This window comes from Antrostomus carolinensis, unplaced genomic scaffold (assembly GCF_000700745.2).
Source record: "Antrostomus carolinensis isolate BGI_N321 unplaced genomic scaffold, ASM70074v2 scaffold11473, whole genome shotgun sequence".
Classification (NCBI taxonomy): domain Eukaryota; kingdom Metazoa; phylum Chordata; class Aves; order Caprimulgiformes; family Caprimulgidae; genus Antrostomus; species Antrostomus carolinensis.
The window spans coordinates 22235-46408 of NW_010307275.1; the positions used below are offsets into that span (position 1 = coordinate 22235).

General features: G+C 35.1%; 1 protein-coding gene across 1 annotated transcript; it reads right to left on the bottom strand.

Moving 5' to 3' along the window:
• Window positions 1-1197: 1197 nt before the first annotated feature.
• On the bottom strand, window positions 1198-23568 carry LOC104522950 (kinase D-interacting substrate of 220 kDa-like). Its single transcript, XM_029084352.1, has 9 exons — window positions 23364-23568; window positions 21825-22051; window positions 17067-17177; window positions 16138-16194; window positions 12524-12556; window positions 9536-9682; window positions 7710-7808; window positions 6321-6569; window positions 1198-3575 (listed from the first exon to the last, which is right to left on the bottom strand). The coding sequence occupies exons 1-9, from the start codon at window positions 23566-23568 to the stop codon at window positions 2307-2309; spliced, it is 2397 nt and encodes a 798-aa protein (XP_028940185.1). The 3' UTR covers window positions 1198-2306.
• Window positions 23569-24174: the final 606 nt, after the last annotated feature.

The window sequence follows — 24174 nt, forward strand, 5'->3', positions numbered from 1 at the left end:
TGTGGATCTATATACCCAAGGAGAGTATTAGACTAAGCCCTGTACAATCCTACACTGACGCTTTGCTTCTAACTACTGTTTCTTAGTGATGGTAAGATGGTGTTAACAAATACAAAATAGAAACATCAAAAAGTTTTCCATTCAAATACCTATTTCATCTCAATTTTGATATTTTATGGTAATTTTTATGATAATAAAAATTTATAATAAAATTTTCATGAAAAAAAATCTCAAAACCGTATGAAAATTTAAAATTCATCCATTTGGATTATTTGAGGACTTTAACAGACAAATGATTTAAAGTAATTGGTATCTTTCATCAATACTGCGAATATGTCTTAATGAAGAAGGCTACACTTCTTGTCCTCTCTTACAAAACAAGGCTTCTATGTATCTTTCTGTAAAAATCTTTTACATCCCAAAAATCTCGGAAAGCAGAGTGATGTACTTTTTCTTTTAATAGGAAGAACCTAAACTAACAAAAAAAACCTGTTCTCAAAGCTTTGGCAAACTATCATGAAGCTACACAGGCTTTGGGGGCTTCTTATTTTGTTTTGGGAAGTTTTTTGGTTAAACTAATAATCTAATAGATAAGGATATGTGCCCACATGTTTCCAGTACTTCCCTAACACTCAGATGAGTAAATTTTAATTCAATCAAATAATGCACCAATTGAACAGAATGCAAAAATGTACAGATCACATCTCCAGTCCTTTAAGTACGAGACATCCATGGAATGAAAAAATACAGAGCCTAGATAGAGCCAGTTTTTCTGTTGACTCTGGCACAGAAAAGCATCCTCTTGATTTGGATAACAAAAGTGACGACCACATGGTCCCGCTGGAGGCATCTGGTTGGAGATGCACTAGGACAGAAACAAAGCTGTGCAGAACTATCAGCACATGGTAACTGCCACAAACAGCAGGATTTCTGCTTTGGACTAGCGGGAGGTGGCCACATCTCTGCAGCTCACAGCACTTCCTCTAGAAATGTCTGCTTTGGCAATTCCATTTATCAAATGTATTTTTATACTTGATGCTTATTTAGTACTGTATTAATAACAACATTGTTTTAATGCATTCTTTTTAATTAAATCCGTGAAGTACTTTAACCAAAACAACATGGATGTAACATTTTTAGTAAGTGAAGAAATAAAATACTGCAATAAATAGAAATTTGGACACAAAACCAACATGCCAATTTATTTTTTATTCTCTTTGTACTACCAGAGTCTAGTTTGAACAATTCTTCCTCAAAAACATGCAGATTTCACTGGACAGTACAAGTATTTGCTACAGTAACATTCAGGTGCATTACTCAGATGACATAAAAATCTTCAAACACTGAACTTCAGAAATGAAGAAGCTGGCATACAGCTCTGATGAGATTCCAAAAAGTATGCATTATTTTTAAAATGGCAAACTGCTTATTTTTCTTTCCATAACCAAATGTTAAAACACCGTACCAAGGAAAGATCACACACGGCAACAGATACTCCGTAAGTTCAGATATCACGCTCATACTTTATAATTTTTTACACTATTTTAATGTAGATCAGATGGTTGCATCTATTTAGACCAGTGACTGTAAAATTATGTACCTATAATAAATAATGGATCCACTAAATCAATGATAAGGTGTTACCTTATAAATAACTGCCAATCCTAATGACACATCAAGACAATGCTCCTTACAGACCTTATCACCACTCTACCCAGGGTTCACAAAGTCAACAGGAATTACTGAACATACAGAGAGTAAAAGTGTACGTATAGCTAAACAGGTACCTTAACACTCAAATTTCAACATATGCAATATATGTTGCACACATCAATCCACTAATTAAGGCAAAGTTTGGTAAGGGTGTCACAGGTTGTGATATTTAATGTTCTGGCACCTCTTACATCAAATGGCAAAGATGCACAGTCTTAATTTTACTTGCAAGTATGCAGACTTAACGGGAAAGTTTAGAAGGGATAAGTGATACATATCCCAACAGAAAAGGAAAATCACATCATAATTTTAATAACTAAGCCATACTTACTTCTGTAACACCTGCCCTTGACCAAACCTTTGCACAGTGCCTTAACGAAGAACTGGTTTTCCATACTGGCAAGTACTGCTTTTATATGTGGGGCAGGTCTGAAGTAATTTACTTCTTGTAAAAATTACTTCTTCTCTCCAAGAAAATGACTGAAAATAATCTAGACCTTCTATTACAATATTGAAAGCTTAAACTACAGAGCTTAATGTAACCACACACTGACAAAGAATTCCAAACAAGCTACAGCTCACGGGCGTACTTTTTACAGGATACTCTCCCTTTCTTCTCCAAAACCAGCCCCTTCTGAGGCTGTAACAGTGTGGAGCTCTGATGAATCTTTTGAAAGCCTGGTGTAACTTGAACGCTGGCTCCGCTTGTGAGCAACGCTCTTCAGGTTCTCATTCTGAACCGCAGTTGAATTGGAACCTGAGCCAGGGTGCAGGATAATTTGAGGGGAATCTCTGATACCTTGTATTTCTTCAAAATTTTTATTAGCTTGATTGTTTGGAGCACTGTTATTATTTAAGGTTACTGTACTAGGGGTTCTGTTTAAATTATAGACTTTCTGGCAAGCTGGCCAGTTCTCTTCTGGGCTACTTGCTATGAAGCTGCTTTCAGAAGGGCTTTTCTTATCTTCTGAGCAAATGGACATGCGAACCACAGCTGGATCTTGAAGGCCACTAAGGCTGTGTGGAATTCCTCTCTTTCCACTGTGACTGTCATCTTCAAGCTCAATGAGATTTGCCTTTTCAAGCTGTGAATCATCTGCTCCTTCATTATGGAGGGAATGATTCGGAGAACTTTCATTGGATCTTACACCAGAGTCAGATGAATCCTTTTTATCCAAAAGGGCATCTGTCAAATACTCCTTTGCTTTGATGAAGGTTCTGATAGGTTCAGATCCATGTTCTGGAGATTTGGGCTGCTTCTCTATTTTGACATCTGTTTTCTTATCTTTACCTTCCTTAAGAAGTGGAGTATTATCTGATTCCTCAGTTCCTGACTCATCTTCATCACTTGGAAGTTTCTGATACCGGAGAGTAACTCCCTTAAGCTTTAAATCTGCAGCCTGGAAAATACTTGTTCTTTCCGAAGACTTCTTTCCTGGTAGAAGCTTAGAACCAGACTGATCAGACTTTTCATCTTCTTCAGTAATAGGATCCAAAGGAGATGCATCGTTAGTAGAAACACCTGAAGTACTGTAATCAACATCATTTCTCTTCAGCAAGAAGGACTTTCTTCCATCATCTTGTTTCTGTTCACCATCTTTTCCTTTTTCCTGTTCTGCACTGGAATGCAAGGAACCCCCTGAGGTACTCTGCCCCATATAGAAAGCATTTGAGCTATGAGGGGAGGACCTACCACTGACTGTCGTAGAATTGGCACCTCCTTCTAACTGTGACATTTGAGCAATGTACTCTCTATATGCATCTCTGTATTCTGCCTGTACCTTGTCAGTAAGCTTTGATATTTCAATACTAGAATCTTGAGAATTAAGACTTGAAAGACTTGGAGTTCTGCGAGTTTGTGACTGGAAAAAAAAAAAAAAAGAAAGAAAGAAAAAAGAGAGAACAGTTAAATGAACTATTTATTTTTACTTTAACTGATCTTTTTAAATTAAATAACTCAAAGTACCAAGTATATGCTTAAATTATTTTCTTTGCTGCCATGAATAGATTATGCAAGTGAAACTGTCAATGCTATAATTGAAATATGCTTACTGTAATCATATATATGCAATCACACACACATTCACTAAACTTAGAGTATTCTTATTGTTTGTCCCCATAATGGAAGATTTACACAAAACAAGCATTTTGTCCAGTGCATTTGAGGCTAACTTTTGAGTATATAATTATAACAACTGAATTTTTATGTCAAGATAGGCTTTTCAAATACATTTTGGTGTATTTAGAAAATTAGCATTTTATATTAGAAAGACAGCAAGAGTCTATCGAAATGCTGAACATCTCTCAAAAACCATTTTTAAAGGACCCACATCCTACATCCTTCAATATATCCTAGTGAAATTCCATTGCATAGGGCTGACTTCAGAAAAATCAGTTCTCGGACAAACATATTGCTCTTTGTCCCCACATCTGCTCTCTTTTACTGTGCACACAGAGAACTCCATAGGCATAGGATGCTATTAAATGCTGGAACCAAGGTCTAGCATAGAGCTCTACAAAGTAAAGGAGTGGACTGTGGCTAAACATAGGCTTTGTGTCATGCACATAACGGGCTGCTCACTACCACCAAGTAGAAGATGTACGGTGCCCAGTGTATTGGAGCTGAGGCATTGGCTTAAGCACTAAGTACTTTATGAAATCTACTCAACTCTGCAGTGCACAAGAGCTCAGATCTGGAAAGATTGTTGAAGTATTGTGCCTTATTTGGGGCAACACTGAAAATGAACCACATTTCAAAAACCTACCTTCTACTAGAAAACAGTATTAAAAATACTAAAAGTGCTTGGGTAATTTTAGCAAGCTAAATGTAAACAGGAAAATTAATGTGTGGGTTCAAACACTGTGAATGAATTTAAGATTTAGAACAGAACTGATTAATCACCTAGCTATAACCTCTTGGTCCATCCTTCTCTTTCTCACCCTCTGTTTTTCTTTTCTCCCTCCCTCATTCTTTTTCCTGCTCTTATATGCATCCTTCTTATCTTTCTTGTTTCTGTTCATCATCTTTTCCTTTTTCTTGTTCTGCACTGGAATACAGTGCAAACCAACATGTTTCTTTCCTTCTCAGAAGATGCTCATAATCCCCCCAGCAAGCAGCATACATGATATCTGCAGGTCACCATTCCATTATTCCCTTTATATTACTAAACAAGTACTACTGACAGCTTTTCTTAAGATCAATAATGTTGTATATACACTAGAATACTGGGGAACAGCTAAACATGATTAACTAAAGGAAAATCATGTTTAAATTACTTCTATCTGCCATGATTCCTAAGCAATTCAATGCCCAAAACAAAATGCAAGAATCTCAGTAATATTAACAATTAATTATTCATGTATACTCCCTCCTATTTATCCATACTCACAGCAGCTATCGTTCCTCACCAAAAAGAGAAATCTTTGATTTTGTTGTGCATTTCCAGTAGTATCTCCTTTTTACCGAGAAGCACCAATATTCTTTTTTAATCAGTATCGAATTTAAAAATTTCAACAGATGAATTCTTATGTTTTCTTAAGGACAAACTACCTTTCTTATTTTTTTTATTCAGCTTCAGATAACTTCAGTTATCAGAAGCACTATTTATTTAAACTTGCGTTTTAAAGAGTGTTTTTAAAAATATTTTCTTGTACTTCTTTCTGTGCTTTTGACACAAAACCAACGTAACAAAGTGAGTCATGTCACTTTGGTTTGAAAAAAACATACACTGATACTCCATTGCTGGAAACAGGCAGTAAGGGTAATCAGGACCCTACAAACATCCACTAGCGCACATGCACACGCACAGAGGTGTCTAGGATAGAAATCTATCTCTGAAATATATATCCCAAGCCTCTTTTAAGTGAGAATTTTGAATATTAAAAATATCACCTATAGCTAGTAATTTGGGGTGTCTTCCTATTTTGATGCACTCTCAAGATTTTCTAATTTAGACTTCTAGAAATGAAAAAGCTGCGCTTTTTTAATTCTAATCACTATTTAGATACCAATTGGTTTGTCTTATTTCTTAAAAATGACAAAAGAAAATCACACACTTCAGGTGATTTTCTAAGATACAGCAGAAAACTGACCATAACCTATGTCAGAAACCATAGTCAGAGAAGGATATAATCTCTGGAGTTTGTGAATAGATTACGCATTGTCAGGACAAGGCTCTGATGCAACACAGCACTATAGCTGTCTGTTTAAAAAAACCTAATAAATGTATTTGTAGTCCTTTGACTAGCATAACATCTGTCTAGCACACAGCTAAAATACTTCTACACAAAGTCTTAATACTATGATAAACAGAAATTTTGCAGGATGCTGCCTTAAGCTAGATGAGAAAAGCATGATAGCTTGCGTTTTTTTCTCTTGAAGAGCCATTACTGGAACAGATTAATAGCTTTCGGATGGCAAAGACTGAAGACACTGACTCAGAGAATGTGGTTAGAGTTTTCATCCCTGCAAAACTAGTCTTTGCCAAGACTGAGAACTGAAAGTACCTGAACTGTCAAACTGGTATTATTTCTTGACCTGTCTGTATTCAAGAATGGAAAAAATCCTTTACAGGTAAGCAAGCAGAATCCATTTCTCTATTAAATACCTGCCAGCTTAAGTTACTATGGCGTGGAGGAGCTTCATCGAGACCAATCGTGTTGAGTTCTTCAAAGCTGAAGTTAAGAGTGTAGGGAGCTTGACCAGAAAGACCTGTAAGCTCAGTGTGAGGCAACTCAGTGTTATGCCCAGGACGACGAGTAAGTTCACTATGAGGAATCGCAGTGGTAACATGCTCAGCTGTTCCACGAGGATCTTCCTGAACAGCCTGATTTTCTGAATTTCTCATTTCAAGTATCTTAACACACAAAAAGAGACAGTATAAATGTAATTATATAAATAGAAGTAGTTCTCAAAATTGTTAAAGAAGAATTCTATTAAAAATATGAACAAGGAATTCACAGTTGTAGAAGTGTACTTGCATATGTGGTTGTGATCATGGAAAAGTATGAAGAAAAATCTGTTCACAGATCTAGTACATTCATTGTCTTTACTGCAAATCATGTTTTAATATTTAAGAATTTTTTGTATTTACAAATTATTCTTATTACTGCTCAAACCCTTAAAAGAACTCACATGCCACAAAACACTTAAATTCTTGTAAAACTAGGTAAGTGATAAATTACAAATTTAAAAGCAAGACCAAACATTCTGTTTTATAGCTTAATCCACCTGAATCTAACAAGCAATCTCATCTTGTAATTCTCAGTATATTCAAGAATGATTTATCAGTTAGAAGACATACTGTTATTTTCAGAAAGAAAACTGGCAATATACTAAGAACGCTTAAAACACAGTTTCTGTGATGCATAACCCTCACTGTAAAACTTACTCTCAAATCAGGAGGAGGGAAAAGGGGAAAAATCAGGTATCTATAAACATGTTTCAATAATAATATGCAATGCAGCATTCTCACATTATACAAGTATGTGTCAATTTAATATTGTACATTTATCTCACTGGCTTGATTTTTAGCTTAAGTTTCTTTAAAAATTATGCTTACGCAATTGTGTGCCATACATCTCTGACAGCCTGGCTGTCCGCTTCCTCATTTAAGGAATACACTTTGAACTCCCTGACTAACTTTTAACAGAAGGACAGAGGCTTCAAAGAGAATTAAGTTCTGACAATTTCATTAAAATAGGCAAATTTAAAAAGGGAAAAGGGAACACATACAGGAAAAACAGATCTCAAAAAGAGGAGGCAAAACTCCAGAGTTCACAACCAATTAAGATGCAAATCCATAGGCAACCATCTCTTCATTAAAGTGTGCAAGACAAAAAGACAAAGCAACAAAATAATAAATGCATGCACGTTTTAAGATGATACTTAATCATCTTAAAGATTATGATAACAAGAAAGCAACAGGAAAGAAAAAAAGATAAGACTTATAATGAAAAAGACTAATTTATGATAACCTGAATACTGAAAGTCTTACCATGCTCCTGAACAGATGCCAGTCACCAAAATTCATACTCATTTCTTTTTTCAGTTCATCAATGTTGCACTGAGCCAAGACACGGCCATTTATATTTGCCTAAAACAATAAAACTAAATAATGTAAATTACTGATACAAGACTTACAGTGTGGCTGTAACAGATTAAAAAGGCAATTAAAATTGGATATATTGATGGAGACTACTAGTGAAATTCCTCAACATCACTTTTAAGTCCAATCCTATATAACGAACATGTGTTTTTATAACATAGTATTTATTGATGATTGCCAAGAAGAACCTACATGTCATGAAAAAAAAAGAAAATATTAAACCCATTAAAAATGTGTATATGAAAAGTAACAGGATTTTGTTCTATAAACAGACATAAGGAAACAACACATCAGTGGTAGAAAATTTCACAGACAATAAACCACATTCATCTGCCTAGATATCTCAGACTCAGAATACAAACAGACTGCAGATGACCAAGTATCTGAAGATAATCATACAATTAAGTCCCAGGCATCATCTGACCCCTGGCTTGAGGCATCTAAGATCAAACACTAGCTCCATCAAGTTCCCTCCCTGCATAAATACAGGCTTACATTCCTCCCATCATCAGAAATACCCTGGGACAGAAGACCAGACTCCTTCCTAATTTTCATCATCACTCAGAGATCAACACAGAAGTGCCTGAACACCATCTATGTTCCAGGAAGGTGATTCCTTATGTTAGGTATGTTTATACAGTGCTCAACTTCCAGCAACACAAAATTCAATACAGAATGTAAAAGAGGAACCATGTCTTATGAGAGTAGCCACAAAATGGAAGACCCAACTTGAGAGCTCTGCTCCGTCTGAGATCTCAGCGCTTTTGTTTCCATATCCCAGCAGATGGTCTTAAACAAATCAGGAAAAAGACCAAGCTGAGCCACTTTCATTCTTCCTTTTTACATGATATCACTGGTAGTAAGAAATGCAAGAATATAAATAAGAAGAATCTCATTAGAGATAACTGATGAGCACATTCTTTTAGCACTCTAGAGCCACCAAAGCAACTGGAATTTTTTGCAGCTACACTTGATGAGCTGCAATCTGACATCCTACTTCTTGCTTTAAGCAACATCACTGAAGCTTCCTATAATAAACTTGTCTCTTAATCCTTGAATCACCATCCTCCCAATATTTTTTTACGATACAATAGGTACCAGGACAAAGCGAGCTCAGCAAAAACACTCACTAATGACAACTTTCATATTTTTCCCTTCTTTCTTTGTAAAAGGAGCGCACAGAATTGTGAAAACTAATAATGACAAAAATAATTCTGTGGTAATGTCTCAGAGAAAAGAGCAGTAACAGAAAAATGTACAGTGGCCTTTTTCTGAAGCAAACAGATGTGGAATGTGATAAGAGAAAAATGGAACCATTTTCACCACTCATTTACAACAGAAGAGACGTGCCTATTTCTCTGGGGAGGGGGGTAGAAATTGCTACCTGGATACAGGACACATTTGCAAACCTATTTATCTACACATGGCAATTTTGAAAACATTTTTCTTGTTTTGTTTCTCAAAATAACTGACCTCATCAGCATTTATATTTCTGAGTTTCTTTTCTCCTTTATGAGATAAAGCATTTTCACTGAAAAATATATGCTTGTATTAAAATGTCCTCCAAACTTCACACACGTAGAAGTTAAGATGTTGTTTTGATATCTGATATGTTTCAATAAACATTTTCAAGAAACGAGGCAACTAAATATTTGCTTTTCCTTGTGTATCTCCATGTTTAGGTACTAAACACATTAATGATATTCAACTGATACCTTTCTTATAGTTGCAGAGTACTGAGGTAGCATGCTCTGGTCCAGCCCGTCTATCTGCTTTAGCTTCTCACACACAGCTTCCACATTCATTGTGCTCAGAGACACATGTGATACTCCTGTGGTCGATCCTGTGCCTGCTCCTGCTCCCTGTAAGAAGTGAGACAATGTACACATAAGATTTGTTCAAACACTCAGTATATCCAGAATTTCACAATATACACTAACACAAATCAAGCTGTGTCCAACTACATTTTAAAATTAAGAGATGAGAATAAGAATGCACAGGCATTCTAAATTACTATAAGAATGTCTATATATTGGGAAAAATTTGTTACAGACATTTATAGGAGAAAACACACAGCATCTTGAGTCCTGCCTATGTGAGAAAATGATTCTCTTAAATAATGTTATTTAAGAAAAGTAACATAAAAATCAGAAATATTAAGTAAGGGTTAATCAATTTCAAATGCACCCTTACTCAGAGTTTCCCCTTGATTTTAGTAGTTAGTTTGGTTTTGGGTTTGGGTTTCTTTTTTTAAATAATGCAAACACAACTTAGATTTTCCTGTCTTAAAAGCTCCTTGTTTAGTATCAGACAGAGATGACCTAAAACATAACTCCTCAATTACTTGGATTTATCGGGTAATTTTAACAATATCTGTCCATTTTCCAGAGGTTCCTTCAACTCCATTCATGCAAAATCAGCCAAGGTGCTGTGTACCACAGTACAGAAACACAGAGCAGCCCTGCCACTGCCCTTCAAGATACTCTGAGGATGCTTCATCTTGAACTTTGGCAAGGTTTAGGTAGAAATCATTCACAGTTCAGATCTGTAACACAGAAACTGTCCTGTTAATGTTGCCAGCTTCTGGGAATTTCAAAGAAAGTGTGTGAAAAAAACCTCAAATGCCTCTGCAGGTAGGCACTATACTGAGACAGTACATTCTCAAAAACCCCCACATTGTCCCTGGATGGGGAGCTGTGCATTAAGTAGGAGCAGAGTGCAAAGCTCTAAACAGTTACGCTAGTGATTCCAAATTCCTAGAAGCAAAATCAGAACCACTTCTATCAGCTACAAAATACTTGTGTGCCCTCCTCCTGGGAGGGGGGATGCACCCCCACCTTTTTCTGGACATGAAGTTTTGGGTTCAGCACCAAACACAGCTCCTTTTGGAAGGATGCAAAAGAGCTTCTACAGCTTCAGAGCTCATCATCACATGTGTAAACCCTGGGATGTAGAAGTGCATTTTGACTACCCAGAGTTCAATTAAGCAAGTTGGACTATATTCCTCAAATCACCAATAAAGAATGATTTTATAGTCACAATACTTTTTTCCATTTTTATTTAATTACTCCAAAGTAATAATCACACAGAATGGCAGTAACCATATCTGAATTATCCAAATCATGATATTTAAGAAGAATTTATTCAACTATTAATTCAAAGGCAGCAATCCAAAAATCCATTATCTACTACCATTTAACCTCAGAGTTATTTCTAACTTACTGTCATTGGAGATATCCTGATGTGGGGAGGTAGGCACAGTCCCCACCTAAGCTACTCCGAGTTTCAAAGTTCAGATGCTATTACATGTAATTCCTCTGAAGTTCTCTGCCAGATGTGCTTGAAATGGACTTAAAAACTGGCAAATTATCAGCTTCACTCAAGAACTCTACAGGAGGACGTGGGGAATCTAAGCCTAGCAGTTTGCACACTTGCCTCAAAACAGAGCTGGGGCACCAAACTTTGTTCCTTTGACCATTTACCTTTTTTTAATGTTATGTCAACTGGACACTGAACAAACAAAATATATACTCCATTTTATGGGCAGGTAGTCTACTAAATTTTTGCATAAAAATTAAGCACTATAATTCCACTACAGTCTAAGCACCTAACTTAGGGCCTTGGTGTTCTTTCTGAGGACAAGACAGTTTTCAGATTCTGCAATGTCTCCCTAATTACGTGTCTACAATACCCAATTATTTATCATATTAAGCATCTAAAGGAGGAAATTCAGGTCTTAAACTAGTCTGATTTTTAGTACAGCTAAAATCTTTATCGTGTTAAGGATATAAGCCAAACATAGAACAGATGAAGATGATGGGAAGAAGCTTAATCCATAAACTACTTATCATATACTTCTTTTAGGTACATCTTTATTTTTCCTCTTTAAAAGATAACTTTGAGGTTTTCTTCAGAATACCAGTTTTGTCTATTATATCCCCATAAACACTACTATTGGTATGAGTTAGATAATAAATCAATAAAGAAAACGTATTAAGTTAACGAAAATCTTAATTATTTTTTGAAAGAAAGCTTATCAATTAAAATAAAAGAAACCTTTATAGCCAAAATTATATCACAGCACTAAAATAAATGATCCCTAAGCAATGTGTGTAAGCAATTGCCTTTGTTCTCTGAATCTATTAAATACGTTATCTGTCACATATCTACAATACATGAAGAAAAGTTCTAAACACTTCTAATTTAATAGTTCTCCTTCAGATCAAAATATTTTTTAACAACCAAGAACAAGTCATTCTTTCTGCATGCATTAAGAGTTAGCTGAGAAACTCTTCTTTCTGTGTATAAAAATAATATGGAAAAGCGTTAAAATATTTAGACTATTTTGTTAAAGTGTGAACTGTTTGAAATAGATGCACATTAATCCAAATCATTCTTTATAAAAAGCACTCTCCAAAGAATAAGCAATGTAATAGCTTTAGGGATATTGTCATCATGTAAGTGAATTAAAACTGTACTTAAACTGACACATTTTTCAGCCTTACTGGTTTTGTTAGAGATGCTTAGAGAACATTAGTCTTAAAAGTACTTGCCATGCAAAAGCTAAAAGCAGCTTGTCAAAACAAACCTCAAGGCTAGTAACGAGCATTAGTTTACAGACAGCCCAGCATGAAGCGCCACTATGATAGCTTCTGAAATGACTCCGAAAGCAGTGAGTGATAATTCACAGAAAGTGGCTGTACCTGTCTGTTTTTGCTTAACCCAGACTTACATGGCTTTCAGAAAAGGACAAAACAGAATGAAAAGAAACAACAGCTTAAAGTGACATCAGAAAGGCTGAACATACAGATGACATGCTTTGAAGTAAACAGAGGAAATCAATGTTAGGACAAAACCAGGGTATTTTCATAACGTGATGAAACTTTTAAGACAGACCTTCAGAATACACATTTAGTATATGCTATACAAATACTATTTTCCTGTGAGCAGACTACTCCATTTTGTACTTGTAAAAAAGCAACACTTGCTGTATTTCGTTTGCATAGAAGTTTTACATTATGTTTCTGATGGAAAATCCTGCTTTTAACCAAACATTCCCATTTCAAGATAATATTAGACCATTACATCACCAATGCATCACAAATAACTTTGAAACTGTATCTAAGCACACAGCTGACTGAAAAGGTACTTCTTTTAAAAACAAATATTCAAAGCTCAAAAATGCTACACAAAAGCATCTGGAAAAACCATATAAGAAAAGTCCCGTGCGACACACTTTCATTCATGCTCAAACTTCTGAAAAGCACTTCCAGTTTTTTAAGAGACTATTGTATGTTTATCTACACTGCATGCTCTGGGCCATGTTAGTTCTCATTCAAAGCACACATAGTACATCTTAAGGTATTATACATTCAATGCAGTATGAAAAATATATATAAACAAAGTAATTCTATTGCAACAAGCTGCATCCTAACAAGTCACAATTAACAACTGTTAATTAACAATGCAAACTAAATGACAGATAACCACAGCTAATGCTAGCTCGATTTCTAACGTAATGGGGGATACTATGAACAGATACAGGTAACACTACAATCCAGTGATAAACTCATCAGAAGAGCGCTCTAGAAGTATTTGCAGCTCCTGTCAGAAATAAACATTTGTAAAGTCAGCAGAAATCCATGTTTGCCTCCATCAGAGATGTGCAGAGGTTGACATCTTAAGTCAATTCTATTTTCATTAGAGATTTAAGCCGATACATTAAAATTTGCAATGCATCTTCATGTTGATACAACTACAGAGATGGTATTGGAACTACAGAGATGGTATTGGAACTACAGAGATGGTATTGGTAAACTTACTGCTCTGACATCTATGTTTTGGTCCATTCGGTAAAGAACAGCAAACTACAGTCTGAGACAGACAAGTTTTATCATCAGCATCAGAATTCAAATATAGAAGGTGGGAGAAGTAAAATTCTTGATACAGGATGACTGCTCTCAAAATATTTCTGATTTCCACTAAGCTAATCCAGACTTTCGCTGATTTTACAAGACTAGGATCTGAAATTTCAGAACTCTCTTAACTCCAACGTCAGACTGACAACAACAGCAGGGCCTTAACTAGATGACATAACATCCTCAACACAGCTCTGCCAATTCATGCAATGAGTAACAATGATGATCTGTGTAAAAAAAAATTGATACTCCCGAAGAAACTGGTTTTTGCCCTGTAAGACTTAGAACATTCAAAAGAATTATTATTCTCTATTTTACACAGAAGTAAAATGTTTCTTGCCAGATTTGTGTGAAAGACGATTTTGATTCTACAGGCTCCTCTTGTTTCTAGTCATCAAACCACATCTTGGTTTTCATTAACTACTTGGTACAGTTTTTTAGTTTACTTCATTATTTTGCATGCACCAACCAATTTAATAAATAAAAGCTGTATCATTTATATAGTGGCAATGACCCATCAATTAAGAGCTACCTAAATAGCTGGATGAAATTATTGTACCCATAACCTCTGGATAACTGCAGTACCTAAACCAAGTATAATACTGTTTCCTTTCAAATAAATTTCAATAAAGTCTACAAAAGAATAGATGAAACCCTGATGAGGTATCCTGTCAGGCACACAGTCTTTACAGAGAGGGTGCTCAAACACTGGAACAGGCTTCCTGGAGACGTGGTCAATGCCCCAAGCCTGTCAGTGTTTAAGAGGCATTTGGACAATGCCCTTAACAACATGCTTTAACTTTTGGTCAGCCCTGGATTGGTCAAGCAGTTGGACTAGATAACCACTGTAGGTCCCTTCCAACTGAAGTAGTCTATTCTATTCTAATACCAAACCCTGACTAAGAACATTCTCGCAAACTACCCAAGAGATTTTTAAAAATTCAAAATTTTAGATTTACACTGTAGGTTAAATATTGCTAAGTCTTAGAAAAGTGTATGATCTGATATGCTGTACTACACAGATTCACAGTCGTATAAATTAAAGTCAAAAACAGACCTAACAAAATCCTCCATTGTTGTTATTTCAAACAAAGTTTATTTTTAATGTTCTAACTCCTGTACTTTCTTACCTACAGCCAAGTGACTACATAACTTACGTGAGTCTCTTAAATTGCTGCTTGAAGCTGCAGTCTAGATGTGATTAAGATACACACTCAGAGCAGCAAGAAGAAGAGCAAACAGGCCCAGGTCTGCTGCTGGAGCTCATTCACTATTTTGTCCTGAGACTAAATCCCAATTTTTCAGTCCTGTGTCCCTTCTCACACTCACAGATACACACATACTTCAGCCATCACTCTACTACTTTCTCAGAAGTCTTCACTTTTTCTCCTTGCAAAGTACTGGGAAGAGAATGGGATACTGAGATAAGGAATCAAACACATCAGCATCTCCAAAAATACACTACCAGAAAAACTTATAGAATCATAGAATGGTTTGGGTTGGTTACTCTAAGTCATTCTTTCACACAAGGTAGCTACTGACTTGGAAGAGAGAACTTTAGGGTGCATTTTCCATTGCATTGCCCATACATGGGTGCTCAGTGAAGGTTATGTGAACTTAAATAAAGTTCTGGAATTTGTGTGGGGATTTTTTCTTTTCATTGCACAACAACGGAAAGACATTTTTGCAATGATTTACTAGAAGAAAAAACAACCAATATTAAACTATAACTACTGCCAACAACTATTGGCCGTGACTACTAAGAGAATGATGACAATCATATTAACCTCTTTGCTTTGGTAACAAATAATTATTTTCCATCAATTTCCACAGTTTGAGTTAAAGCAGATACTCATCGTGTGCATGTTTAGGATAAAACAACAACAAGTCATGGAAAAGGTAGATATTAGCATTCTGACTCAAGAATAAATGTATAACCAGCATTTTATTTATTTATTTATTAAACATCTGTCAAAAGTTGCTTTATACTGTGTTAACTGCAATAGCTCTATGTCATCAACTAAAGAAATATGGATCAGATGAGTAAGTTGACTAAAGCTGAAAAAAACACAGCTACTTCATTCTAAAATCTAAGCACCAAAAGACCAGCTGTCATTCTTCACTCTGTTTAGCTACCACAACACTATTTACTGAAAGCTCACCATAGCTACTGATAAAGGCAAGGGGAGCACTACAGGGGAAAAATATAATACATCTTATAAGTGAAATATTAGCTCTTAAATTCACTCACAAACTACATTAGTTTTCAACTACTCTATTTGCCCACCAAAGCCACTGATGCAGTGTTAGTGAACTGCAGTTATGATTAATGCAGACTCATTACTGCTGAAAAAGCAATGAGATGCTAAAATTTCCACACCACATGACTACTCATTTACCATTGAGGGGTCTGTGGGTGAAGGGAGCCCCTCATCAGCATCCTCCTTGATAACATCCTAACAACAACAAAATATTATAATTTGGGTAAAATGATCAAGGGCTCAACAAAAAATACGAAGTAAACAGTGAATGAGCATGATCTCGTAATAATACAAAATTCAACAGAAACACAATTGTTTTCCTTAAGTGATTAAAGATGTTATCAGTTTTAAACAGCTTTGCTCATTATATCAATAACCTAGAAATAAACTGATTGACAAGTGAGGCTTTTACTTTTTTAGCTTTCCTTAGTTCTGAATTCCGTTTGAACAGCCATCTGTCTGTAAAATAAATACTGTTAAATAGAAATTTTACTATTCTGTGGGAAGCTAGAAAGTCCACTCATTTTTCCTTTTCAATGTGTAAATAAGTTGAATTATATGTATTTACAAAACAAAGCTACAACTGATGCATACTTAAGATAAAATGTATTTTGTTTTACACTAAATATTTAAAATCATCCTTTTAAATTTTTACTTTGGCCTTCCAATTTCTAGTATTCTCTACAACATTAAATGATGTCATTTTATCTTATAAAATTTGAATATAAATTTAGAAGTAGCATTCTTTCTTAAAATATTACACTGTATCAATTTCTTTACTGTAGTATACTTGGCGTCTTCTTTAGAACGTTTTCCTGACAATACTGCAGGTCATACTCCTCTAATCTTGATACCTAGATGTTAGAATTGGTTTTCCTCTCTTAGTAATTTCTAAAGTTAAAACAAAATACATTTTACATTACATGTTAATAACACCTTAGTTAAACTATTTGTAATACAGAGCTTGTACATGTCCAATACCGAATCACCATTAATAACCTTAATTTTCATTACTCACTATATTTATTGTCTATGTTAGTATTTGAATTATCCTTCAAAATACTTACTAGGCCATTGTTCTGATCTCTGGACAAACTCGTTTTTAGTGGTGGACGTGAGATGAGATGAGAACTGCCAGGGTAATACCTTGGCATGTAAAGATATGGGGCAAAGAATGGCTATGGAAAAAAAAAATGTAACAAAAAAGGGACAAACAATTACACAAATCAAAATGTAATAATAAAATAAAACTCATTTCAACAAAACACATCTCCTAGTTCAGTAATAAAGTGAAAAACAGCAATTACTAATAACTTTCTTTACTTTTTGCATTGAACAGAATTCAGTCAAAGGCTCTGGAGTGAGTTCTTCAAAATCCCTCAGTGCCAATGGGTGCTCTGGCATGGTATTCTGAAGGAACAGGTTTTGGTAGCTAGACTCTAACATCTGTTCTGAGTACAGGAAAAGGATCATTTAAGGATAATTCTGATAATTTCACTCTCTTAGACCTGCTAATTAGACCTGCAAAATTAAGATGCTTAGTAAAATTTACAATGTTTCATAATACTGAAAACAACTGTACCAAAGGAAAAAAAATAGCATCACTAGAACTTCCCATATATGTGGTAACCAATCTGAAGGCTGTCACAAATACTAGATTTTATAAGTGTATAAACAGATCTTTACAGCAGACAACATTTGAGCTTTGTTTTGTTGGAAATACATCAATGCACGTTGTTCAATACAAATACGGTTTTAAAAGGCAATGTTAATTATCATAAAACAAATATCAGAAACATTTTTTAAAAATAGAAATATTTTTTTTCCCTATCCACAAACACCAGTTAACTCTAATAATGCTTTTTATAACCAAATTCCTTTTTATCTCTTTTTGCTAACAAATTCCAGGAAAATAAAAACACTATCCAAGTTTCCAAAAGTCTTATCAGCACATCAGTGTCAAGGGTCCAAATAAGAACTCAAGCTCTTAATAAAGTCACTACTAGAAGATTAGGAGATCTTAAAATTAAAAATATACTTCCCACAGAGGACATCATATGCACCAGTTAAGTGCATATGGAGTTTTAAAGTTTTCATGTTTTAAAATCAATTGTAAAAACATGTTCCCTGAAATGCACATGCTACCCACTGGCATCAAACAAAACCTCTCCAAGTGTGTACGCGCAAGCGTGCATTTAAGGGTTATGAACCTTACCACTGGCAATGCAGTTCTGAAGTACAAACTGCTTTTCCAATACTGTAAAATTTTGTTTTGACCTATCTGTGAGCTTGAATTAGGTTCTGAAATAAAGATTTTCATCTCCTTATCAGTTCTCTTTTAAGGCAACGTAATGGGAAGCAATAGAGCGTTTAGACTTTATGAAAGCAGAATTACAGTGCTCATTGCTTTCAATTAATTACTTAAGACCTTCAATTAAGTTCTTAAAAAAGACTTAAATCTTAAAATAACGGCTGTATTACAGATTTCTGATATTTCTATACAAAGCATTTAAAAAATTGTATTACTCAGCTATTTAACAAAATAGAACATACTATTTGGTTTGTGTTTCTGCACATGACAAGATTTTGAGTAGTCTACTGCACCAAATTCAGCATAACAGTAATTTTATGACTCAATGGCCAATATATGAGGGAGGAGTAAAATCTGTTGAAGTATTCCACTTTAGATTTGTCTAAAAGGACTAAAAACCCTCTGCATTCAGAAGCAGCTATAAACAAACTGAGAAATTAAAGTTGAATTCCTGAGTACATCAATTACTTAGATAGCATATGCTACAACTTTGAGTAATTTATGGAAAATACAAATGGTTCCATATTCTTAGGTGCTAGAGGTAATCTTTGCACACTCTTTCACACGATTACCACAAAAAGTTCATATGCTCTTCCAACAAACAAAGTGACATGATATGCATTGTAACTATTAGTCTAAATGTGGAAGTTTGTTTTGTTTTGTTTTAAATAGGTAGGAGAACCAACACCTAGTCTTTGCCTTACATTTTCTGGTTAATATAGGATGACTCAGAAAATTCAGTGATTTAAAACTATTTATAAGGTACAGATTCTATGGTATTTTCTGGAAATGAAACTCTCTTCAAAAAAAGTTCATGTTATTTCTAGAATAATTAAGTGCCTCAGTTTTCCACTAACATCTTAAACCACATGGAAAACCCCCAAGCATGAAATGCTTAATGATCATACCGCATTCAAGTCTCTAGCTCTCACTGTAAAGACTACCCTCTGAAACAGAGTAAGCACTTGTTTGTTGGTTGCGAGTCATCAAGCTACAAAGCAATGAAAAAGATTTGTCCAATAAGCCAATTATCCCACAATTCTTTCATAATTTCTAATTATGCCTTGAGCCCACTTTAGCTACTCCACTGCTTCCCAACCATGGGATTAATTCTCCGTTAGAGGCTTGAAATCTACAGACTCAGTCTTCATTTGAAGTACAGTAATACAGATACTGTGAAAGCATAAGATAAATATAATTTATATTTATATTAATATAAATATATGTGGGCATAAGCAGTGTAGAGCTGTTCTCCAAGTTTGCAGATAGCCTATAAAACATGTGGTGTTTATTATTTTTCCAAGCTATCAGAGAATTTGCTATTCTTTTGCAGAAAAGTCTTCATATACCAAAATCTCTAGTTCTCAGCCAGGAAATTCCAATTAGACTTGCCCACTGCCCTGACTTTCCCCATAAGAAATATAATCTCCACAATGATCCATGATAGCAGCAATTTTGAGAAGATTAACTTGAATCCAACTGGAATCTAATTCAAACAAACTTGAATCCAATGGCCAGGCCATTAGACAGTGGCAAAATGTGGACGTTCAGCCTGACAGCCAAAGCGTCTAGTTGAAGAGCTGCTAAATGGGACTATAATCTTTCCTTTACAGCTATGCAGAGGGAGAATGGGGTTTTAAACCAAAAATGGACAATTATGTCACTCACTGGAGGTTCAAGGTTCATAACAGAAGCATCTAAACAAAGCAGAAACATACATAATTTAAAAATTGTATTTCCTAAAAATAAAGAGGTTTTTTTTCCCCAACAGCTCAAAGGCTTTTTTTCTTAAGCAAAAATGAACGCTTGAAGACAACAGGACAGGAATCATTTACTGGTCTCATTAAGGCATCTATCTCCAGAACTTAGGGCGTTTCTGCATAAAATTCAGGCATTTCCACAGAAACATTTGAACGCATTGTGTTGTGTCATACAGGTATCCAAAACCTCTCTCAGAAACTTCTACTGGGGAGAGCCTATTCTTTAGTTGCTGTTCTTTTTTTAAATACCATTCTTACAAAAACTGAGAAGTGAAGTATGATTGAAAATACTGAAGGAAACAGCCTTTCTGTCTAAATTTTCTGCTATTATAAAGTTCTCTTCACTTACCTCAGTATGTGGTGCTCACAACAGTACCTTTATGACTCCAAAGTAATGAACATAGCTCTTTGTCAATAAGTGAAAGTGTGAAACACTGAAAACAATTATACCTTAGAAGGGCAGTATAAAACTCCAGAGAGAAAGGCCAAACCAGAAGTATTTTAAGTCTTCAGCAGGCAAAAAAGTAAGCATGTGTGTGCACTTAATACAAATGAACAAATAAACTGATTGTAAGAACCGCTTATGACTCAGCAATAATTGCTTTTGTAATGCTTATTACAGCCAAAAACCAGGAAAGTTTCAACTGTATATCATCCCATGCTCTAAACCTTGTCATGTACAGTAACACAGACACAAAAAAAAGGCTTTTAATTTAACACCTACTTCAACAAAGCTGAGCTAGTATCAGCATGAAGATTAATGTGACAAGCATTTAGTCTTGGACTACTTCAAAGTATATGTAATCTTAAGTTATTTTCAACAAAACAGTATATTGTCACTGTATTGAGGGTATATTAGAATAATTTTAGAACAGATAACTTAGAAAGTTCTGTGCTACATGTACTCTTTCCTGCCCTGGTTAACAAACACTGATTTAGAAATAACTCGATGTTCTTTCCAGCTTATTAGCTTAAACATTTACCTGCGGTCAAATCTACTTAAAGTTGAGGCCATTTCCTGTATATAGAAATAAGCTATGACTTAGATTAGCTTTCTACTTTTTTTCCTGATAGTACTACAGAAAAAAAAAAGTAAAAAAAAAATAATTTAAAAATACTGAATACATCCCACAAAAATAGAAAGTTTAGATTTGATCAGATGTACAGTAAAGTACTTCATTCAATTTTCAGGTGAGCCATGCCCAGGACTATGTTTTCTGAGGCCCACAAATAACTCAAAAATGTGTATTTTATACAATTTATATTCATTCTTTTAAATTAGTGCAACATCGATTTAGGGAAAAGATCCCAGAATAACTTTAAAAAGAGACAAAAGGGATGACAGACATACATTCTTGTGATGTAGCTCCCCACATGATTTTCCGTATGTTTTAACCAAAGTCACCAAGAAAAAGGTGGGATCTCTTCCAATGTCCGTGAGCAAGTATATGAATGTATATAAAAAGTAAAATAAACTGAGCAGTTTACTCCACAAAATAAAACAAAAAAATCTGCAATATCCTACAACTGAGTAGTGTCTCAAAATTATTTCACCTTTTTTCCCCTTGTGTAATTTGTTTTTCTTATGCCATTTACCACATTTTTCCCCCAGACTACAATGACTGAACATTACTGTAAAATTTACCGACTTTTTGACTTAATTCCTAAACTTTGCATGGTCTTTTAAAATTTTATAGATGACATCTATTACCAGATTAAATCAAAAGAACGTTAATTGGTTCTTGATTATTTACCCGATTGTAAAATGGATGCTGAGGTCCTGTCATACCACTATAGTAACTGCTATGAGGCTGTGGTGATAAAACTCCGCTATTGAAAGGTCCGTTGAAAGAGGTTGTAGAAGAGCAAGCTGATGAAGGCTGACTGAACAGAGATGTTGCTCTGGCAGGTGCCTCATGTAAAGGCAACGTGGGATAAGGAAGTCCTCCAATATTCATTTGATCTCTCGCAGCACGAACGTCTGAAAAATAAAAAGGTAAAAAAGAATAAGATTTTGCTTGAGAAAGTTTTGATTTGTTTGCCAACTCATTACAGTACATTTTTGTGTATTTAACTCCAATCAGAACTCATCAAGTAGAATTTCAAATGTTGCTTTCAGTTGTTTTCTCTTGAGGATCACATATACACAGGAGTCTTCAGAAGAGTTAGGACAATTTATTGCATAAATTTATGTAGCATATTAAATGCCTCTAAACATTCTCTCTCAGAGAGAACAAGTTAGAAATTCCAACCCAAATGGGAAGAAATGCAGGAATACATCACGCCAAGTCTGTCTCTGATGGTAAGTATATCTGATGTGATAGTCAGACCTGTACTGTTTCTGAAGAAGGGTTGTGAACACGGTTAGGACATCTGACTGCAGCTATCAAGTGCAGAGAAGGAAGTTGGAAAAAAGTAAGAACAAAAAGGATTTCAGTTGAGGACTGAAGAAAAGTGTTACAATAGAAAAGACAGGCAAGGAGAACTATTAATCCCTGAATTCAGTTCCCACCTAGAATAATGACTGTCATACCAAAGACTCCTAAGGATCCTATTTTAAATGCCTAATTTAATGTTCAAAGCTTTAGCATCTCTTAACAGGTGGAAATGTTAGGATGCCTCAGCCTTACTCCGCAATTAATAGCAATCCCTAAGACTGGACAAGAAGTGCCATACCATGCATCACATCAATCCACAGCAGCAGTGAGCAGTCAGAACATTTAATGCTGAGCAGAGTGATTCTGCAGAACAGAACACACCTCAACCTGACTGCATATTTTGAGACTACAAGCAAGTAAAGATAACTGCTTAGCAAGCACTGCACAATAAACAACACTTGCCCTAGGATGAATTTAAGTATTATACTATAGCAGACCAAAAGGCAAAGCATGGGTACCAACTGCACAGGTATCTAGTGGAGTATACATCAAATGGAGACGTTCCACTTTGTTTCACTGGCTTCAGCTCTACAGGATCTTACTGATGCTATTCAAAATTGTTAACAAAGATCTAGACTTGCACCTCTATTACCAAAACATCATTGTGTGTATTTGTTTCCTCCATCTGCTAAAGCAGTCTTCAAATCAAGAACAGCAGACTCCCCCCTCCAAGAGAGATGTTTCTCTCTAGTACGATCTGGCCTTTACAGCAAAGCTACTAAGTGAAACTGAAAGGCAGATCAGAGAACCTTTGATGATCAAATCAGGATTCTGTGTAACATGCGAAGTAGCTCTATCTAAAATGAAAATAAATAATACAATTGCCATTTTCCATTTATTTGAAAGCATACTCACCTGCAATGATTTCTCGTAGTTTGGGATCTAAGTTTACAGTACATGGTAAAAAGGTTCTTACATCACGTGCAATAAGAACAGGTGTTCGAGAAGATAAAAATACTTCAAAGTTCCGTATATCTCCATCAATTTCAAGTAGAGGTTCAACATCTTTAGTTGTAGGAATATTCTTTGAAATTCTGGGGGAGGGAATGAGGTAAATCATAAACCATGTTTATTAGCTTTTTAAAAGTAATTATCATCTTTTATCTTTATTTTTAGATCCTCCACAGAAAGTAGAATTTTATGTACCATGGGATTATTCCAGAGACAACAGAGGCAGATTTACACAGAATATTTAGCATTTAATGTTAAGAGAAATAAAAGAAATTAAGATCAATGCTAGATGCTTGAAGTAAGTGCAACTCTTTTACATTAAAAATCTTATTTTAACTCTGTGATAAACTTTCAATCTGACCTTTTAGGACAGTCTTGCCCTGTACTAAAAGTAGAATTAACAAATTCCTATAAATTATACCAGAAAACATCTGAATGGACCATGTACCTAACAGATGGATGATATGCCATACCATGCTGTCATAAGCAGTATCTATGAATAACTTTATTCACAGTGAGATGTTACTTCTACAGCACAGGAAAATGTAACAAATATAAAGCATAAAAGCAAGTGCAGCCTATTCTAACGAAGGTTCTGAGTCTGTAAATCATTATGAGCAGTTGTCTGGATGGCAGTGGGATTATCCACTTTAGGGAAGCTCAATGCATGTAAGGCTTCACAGCCACCAGCCTTAAGAGAATAAAAGGTTGTGCT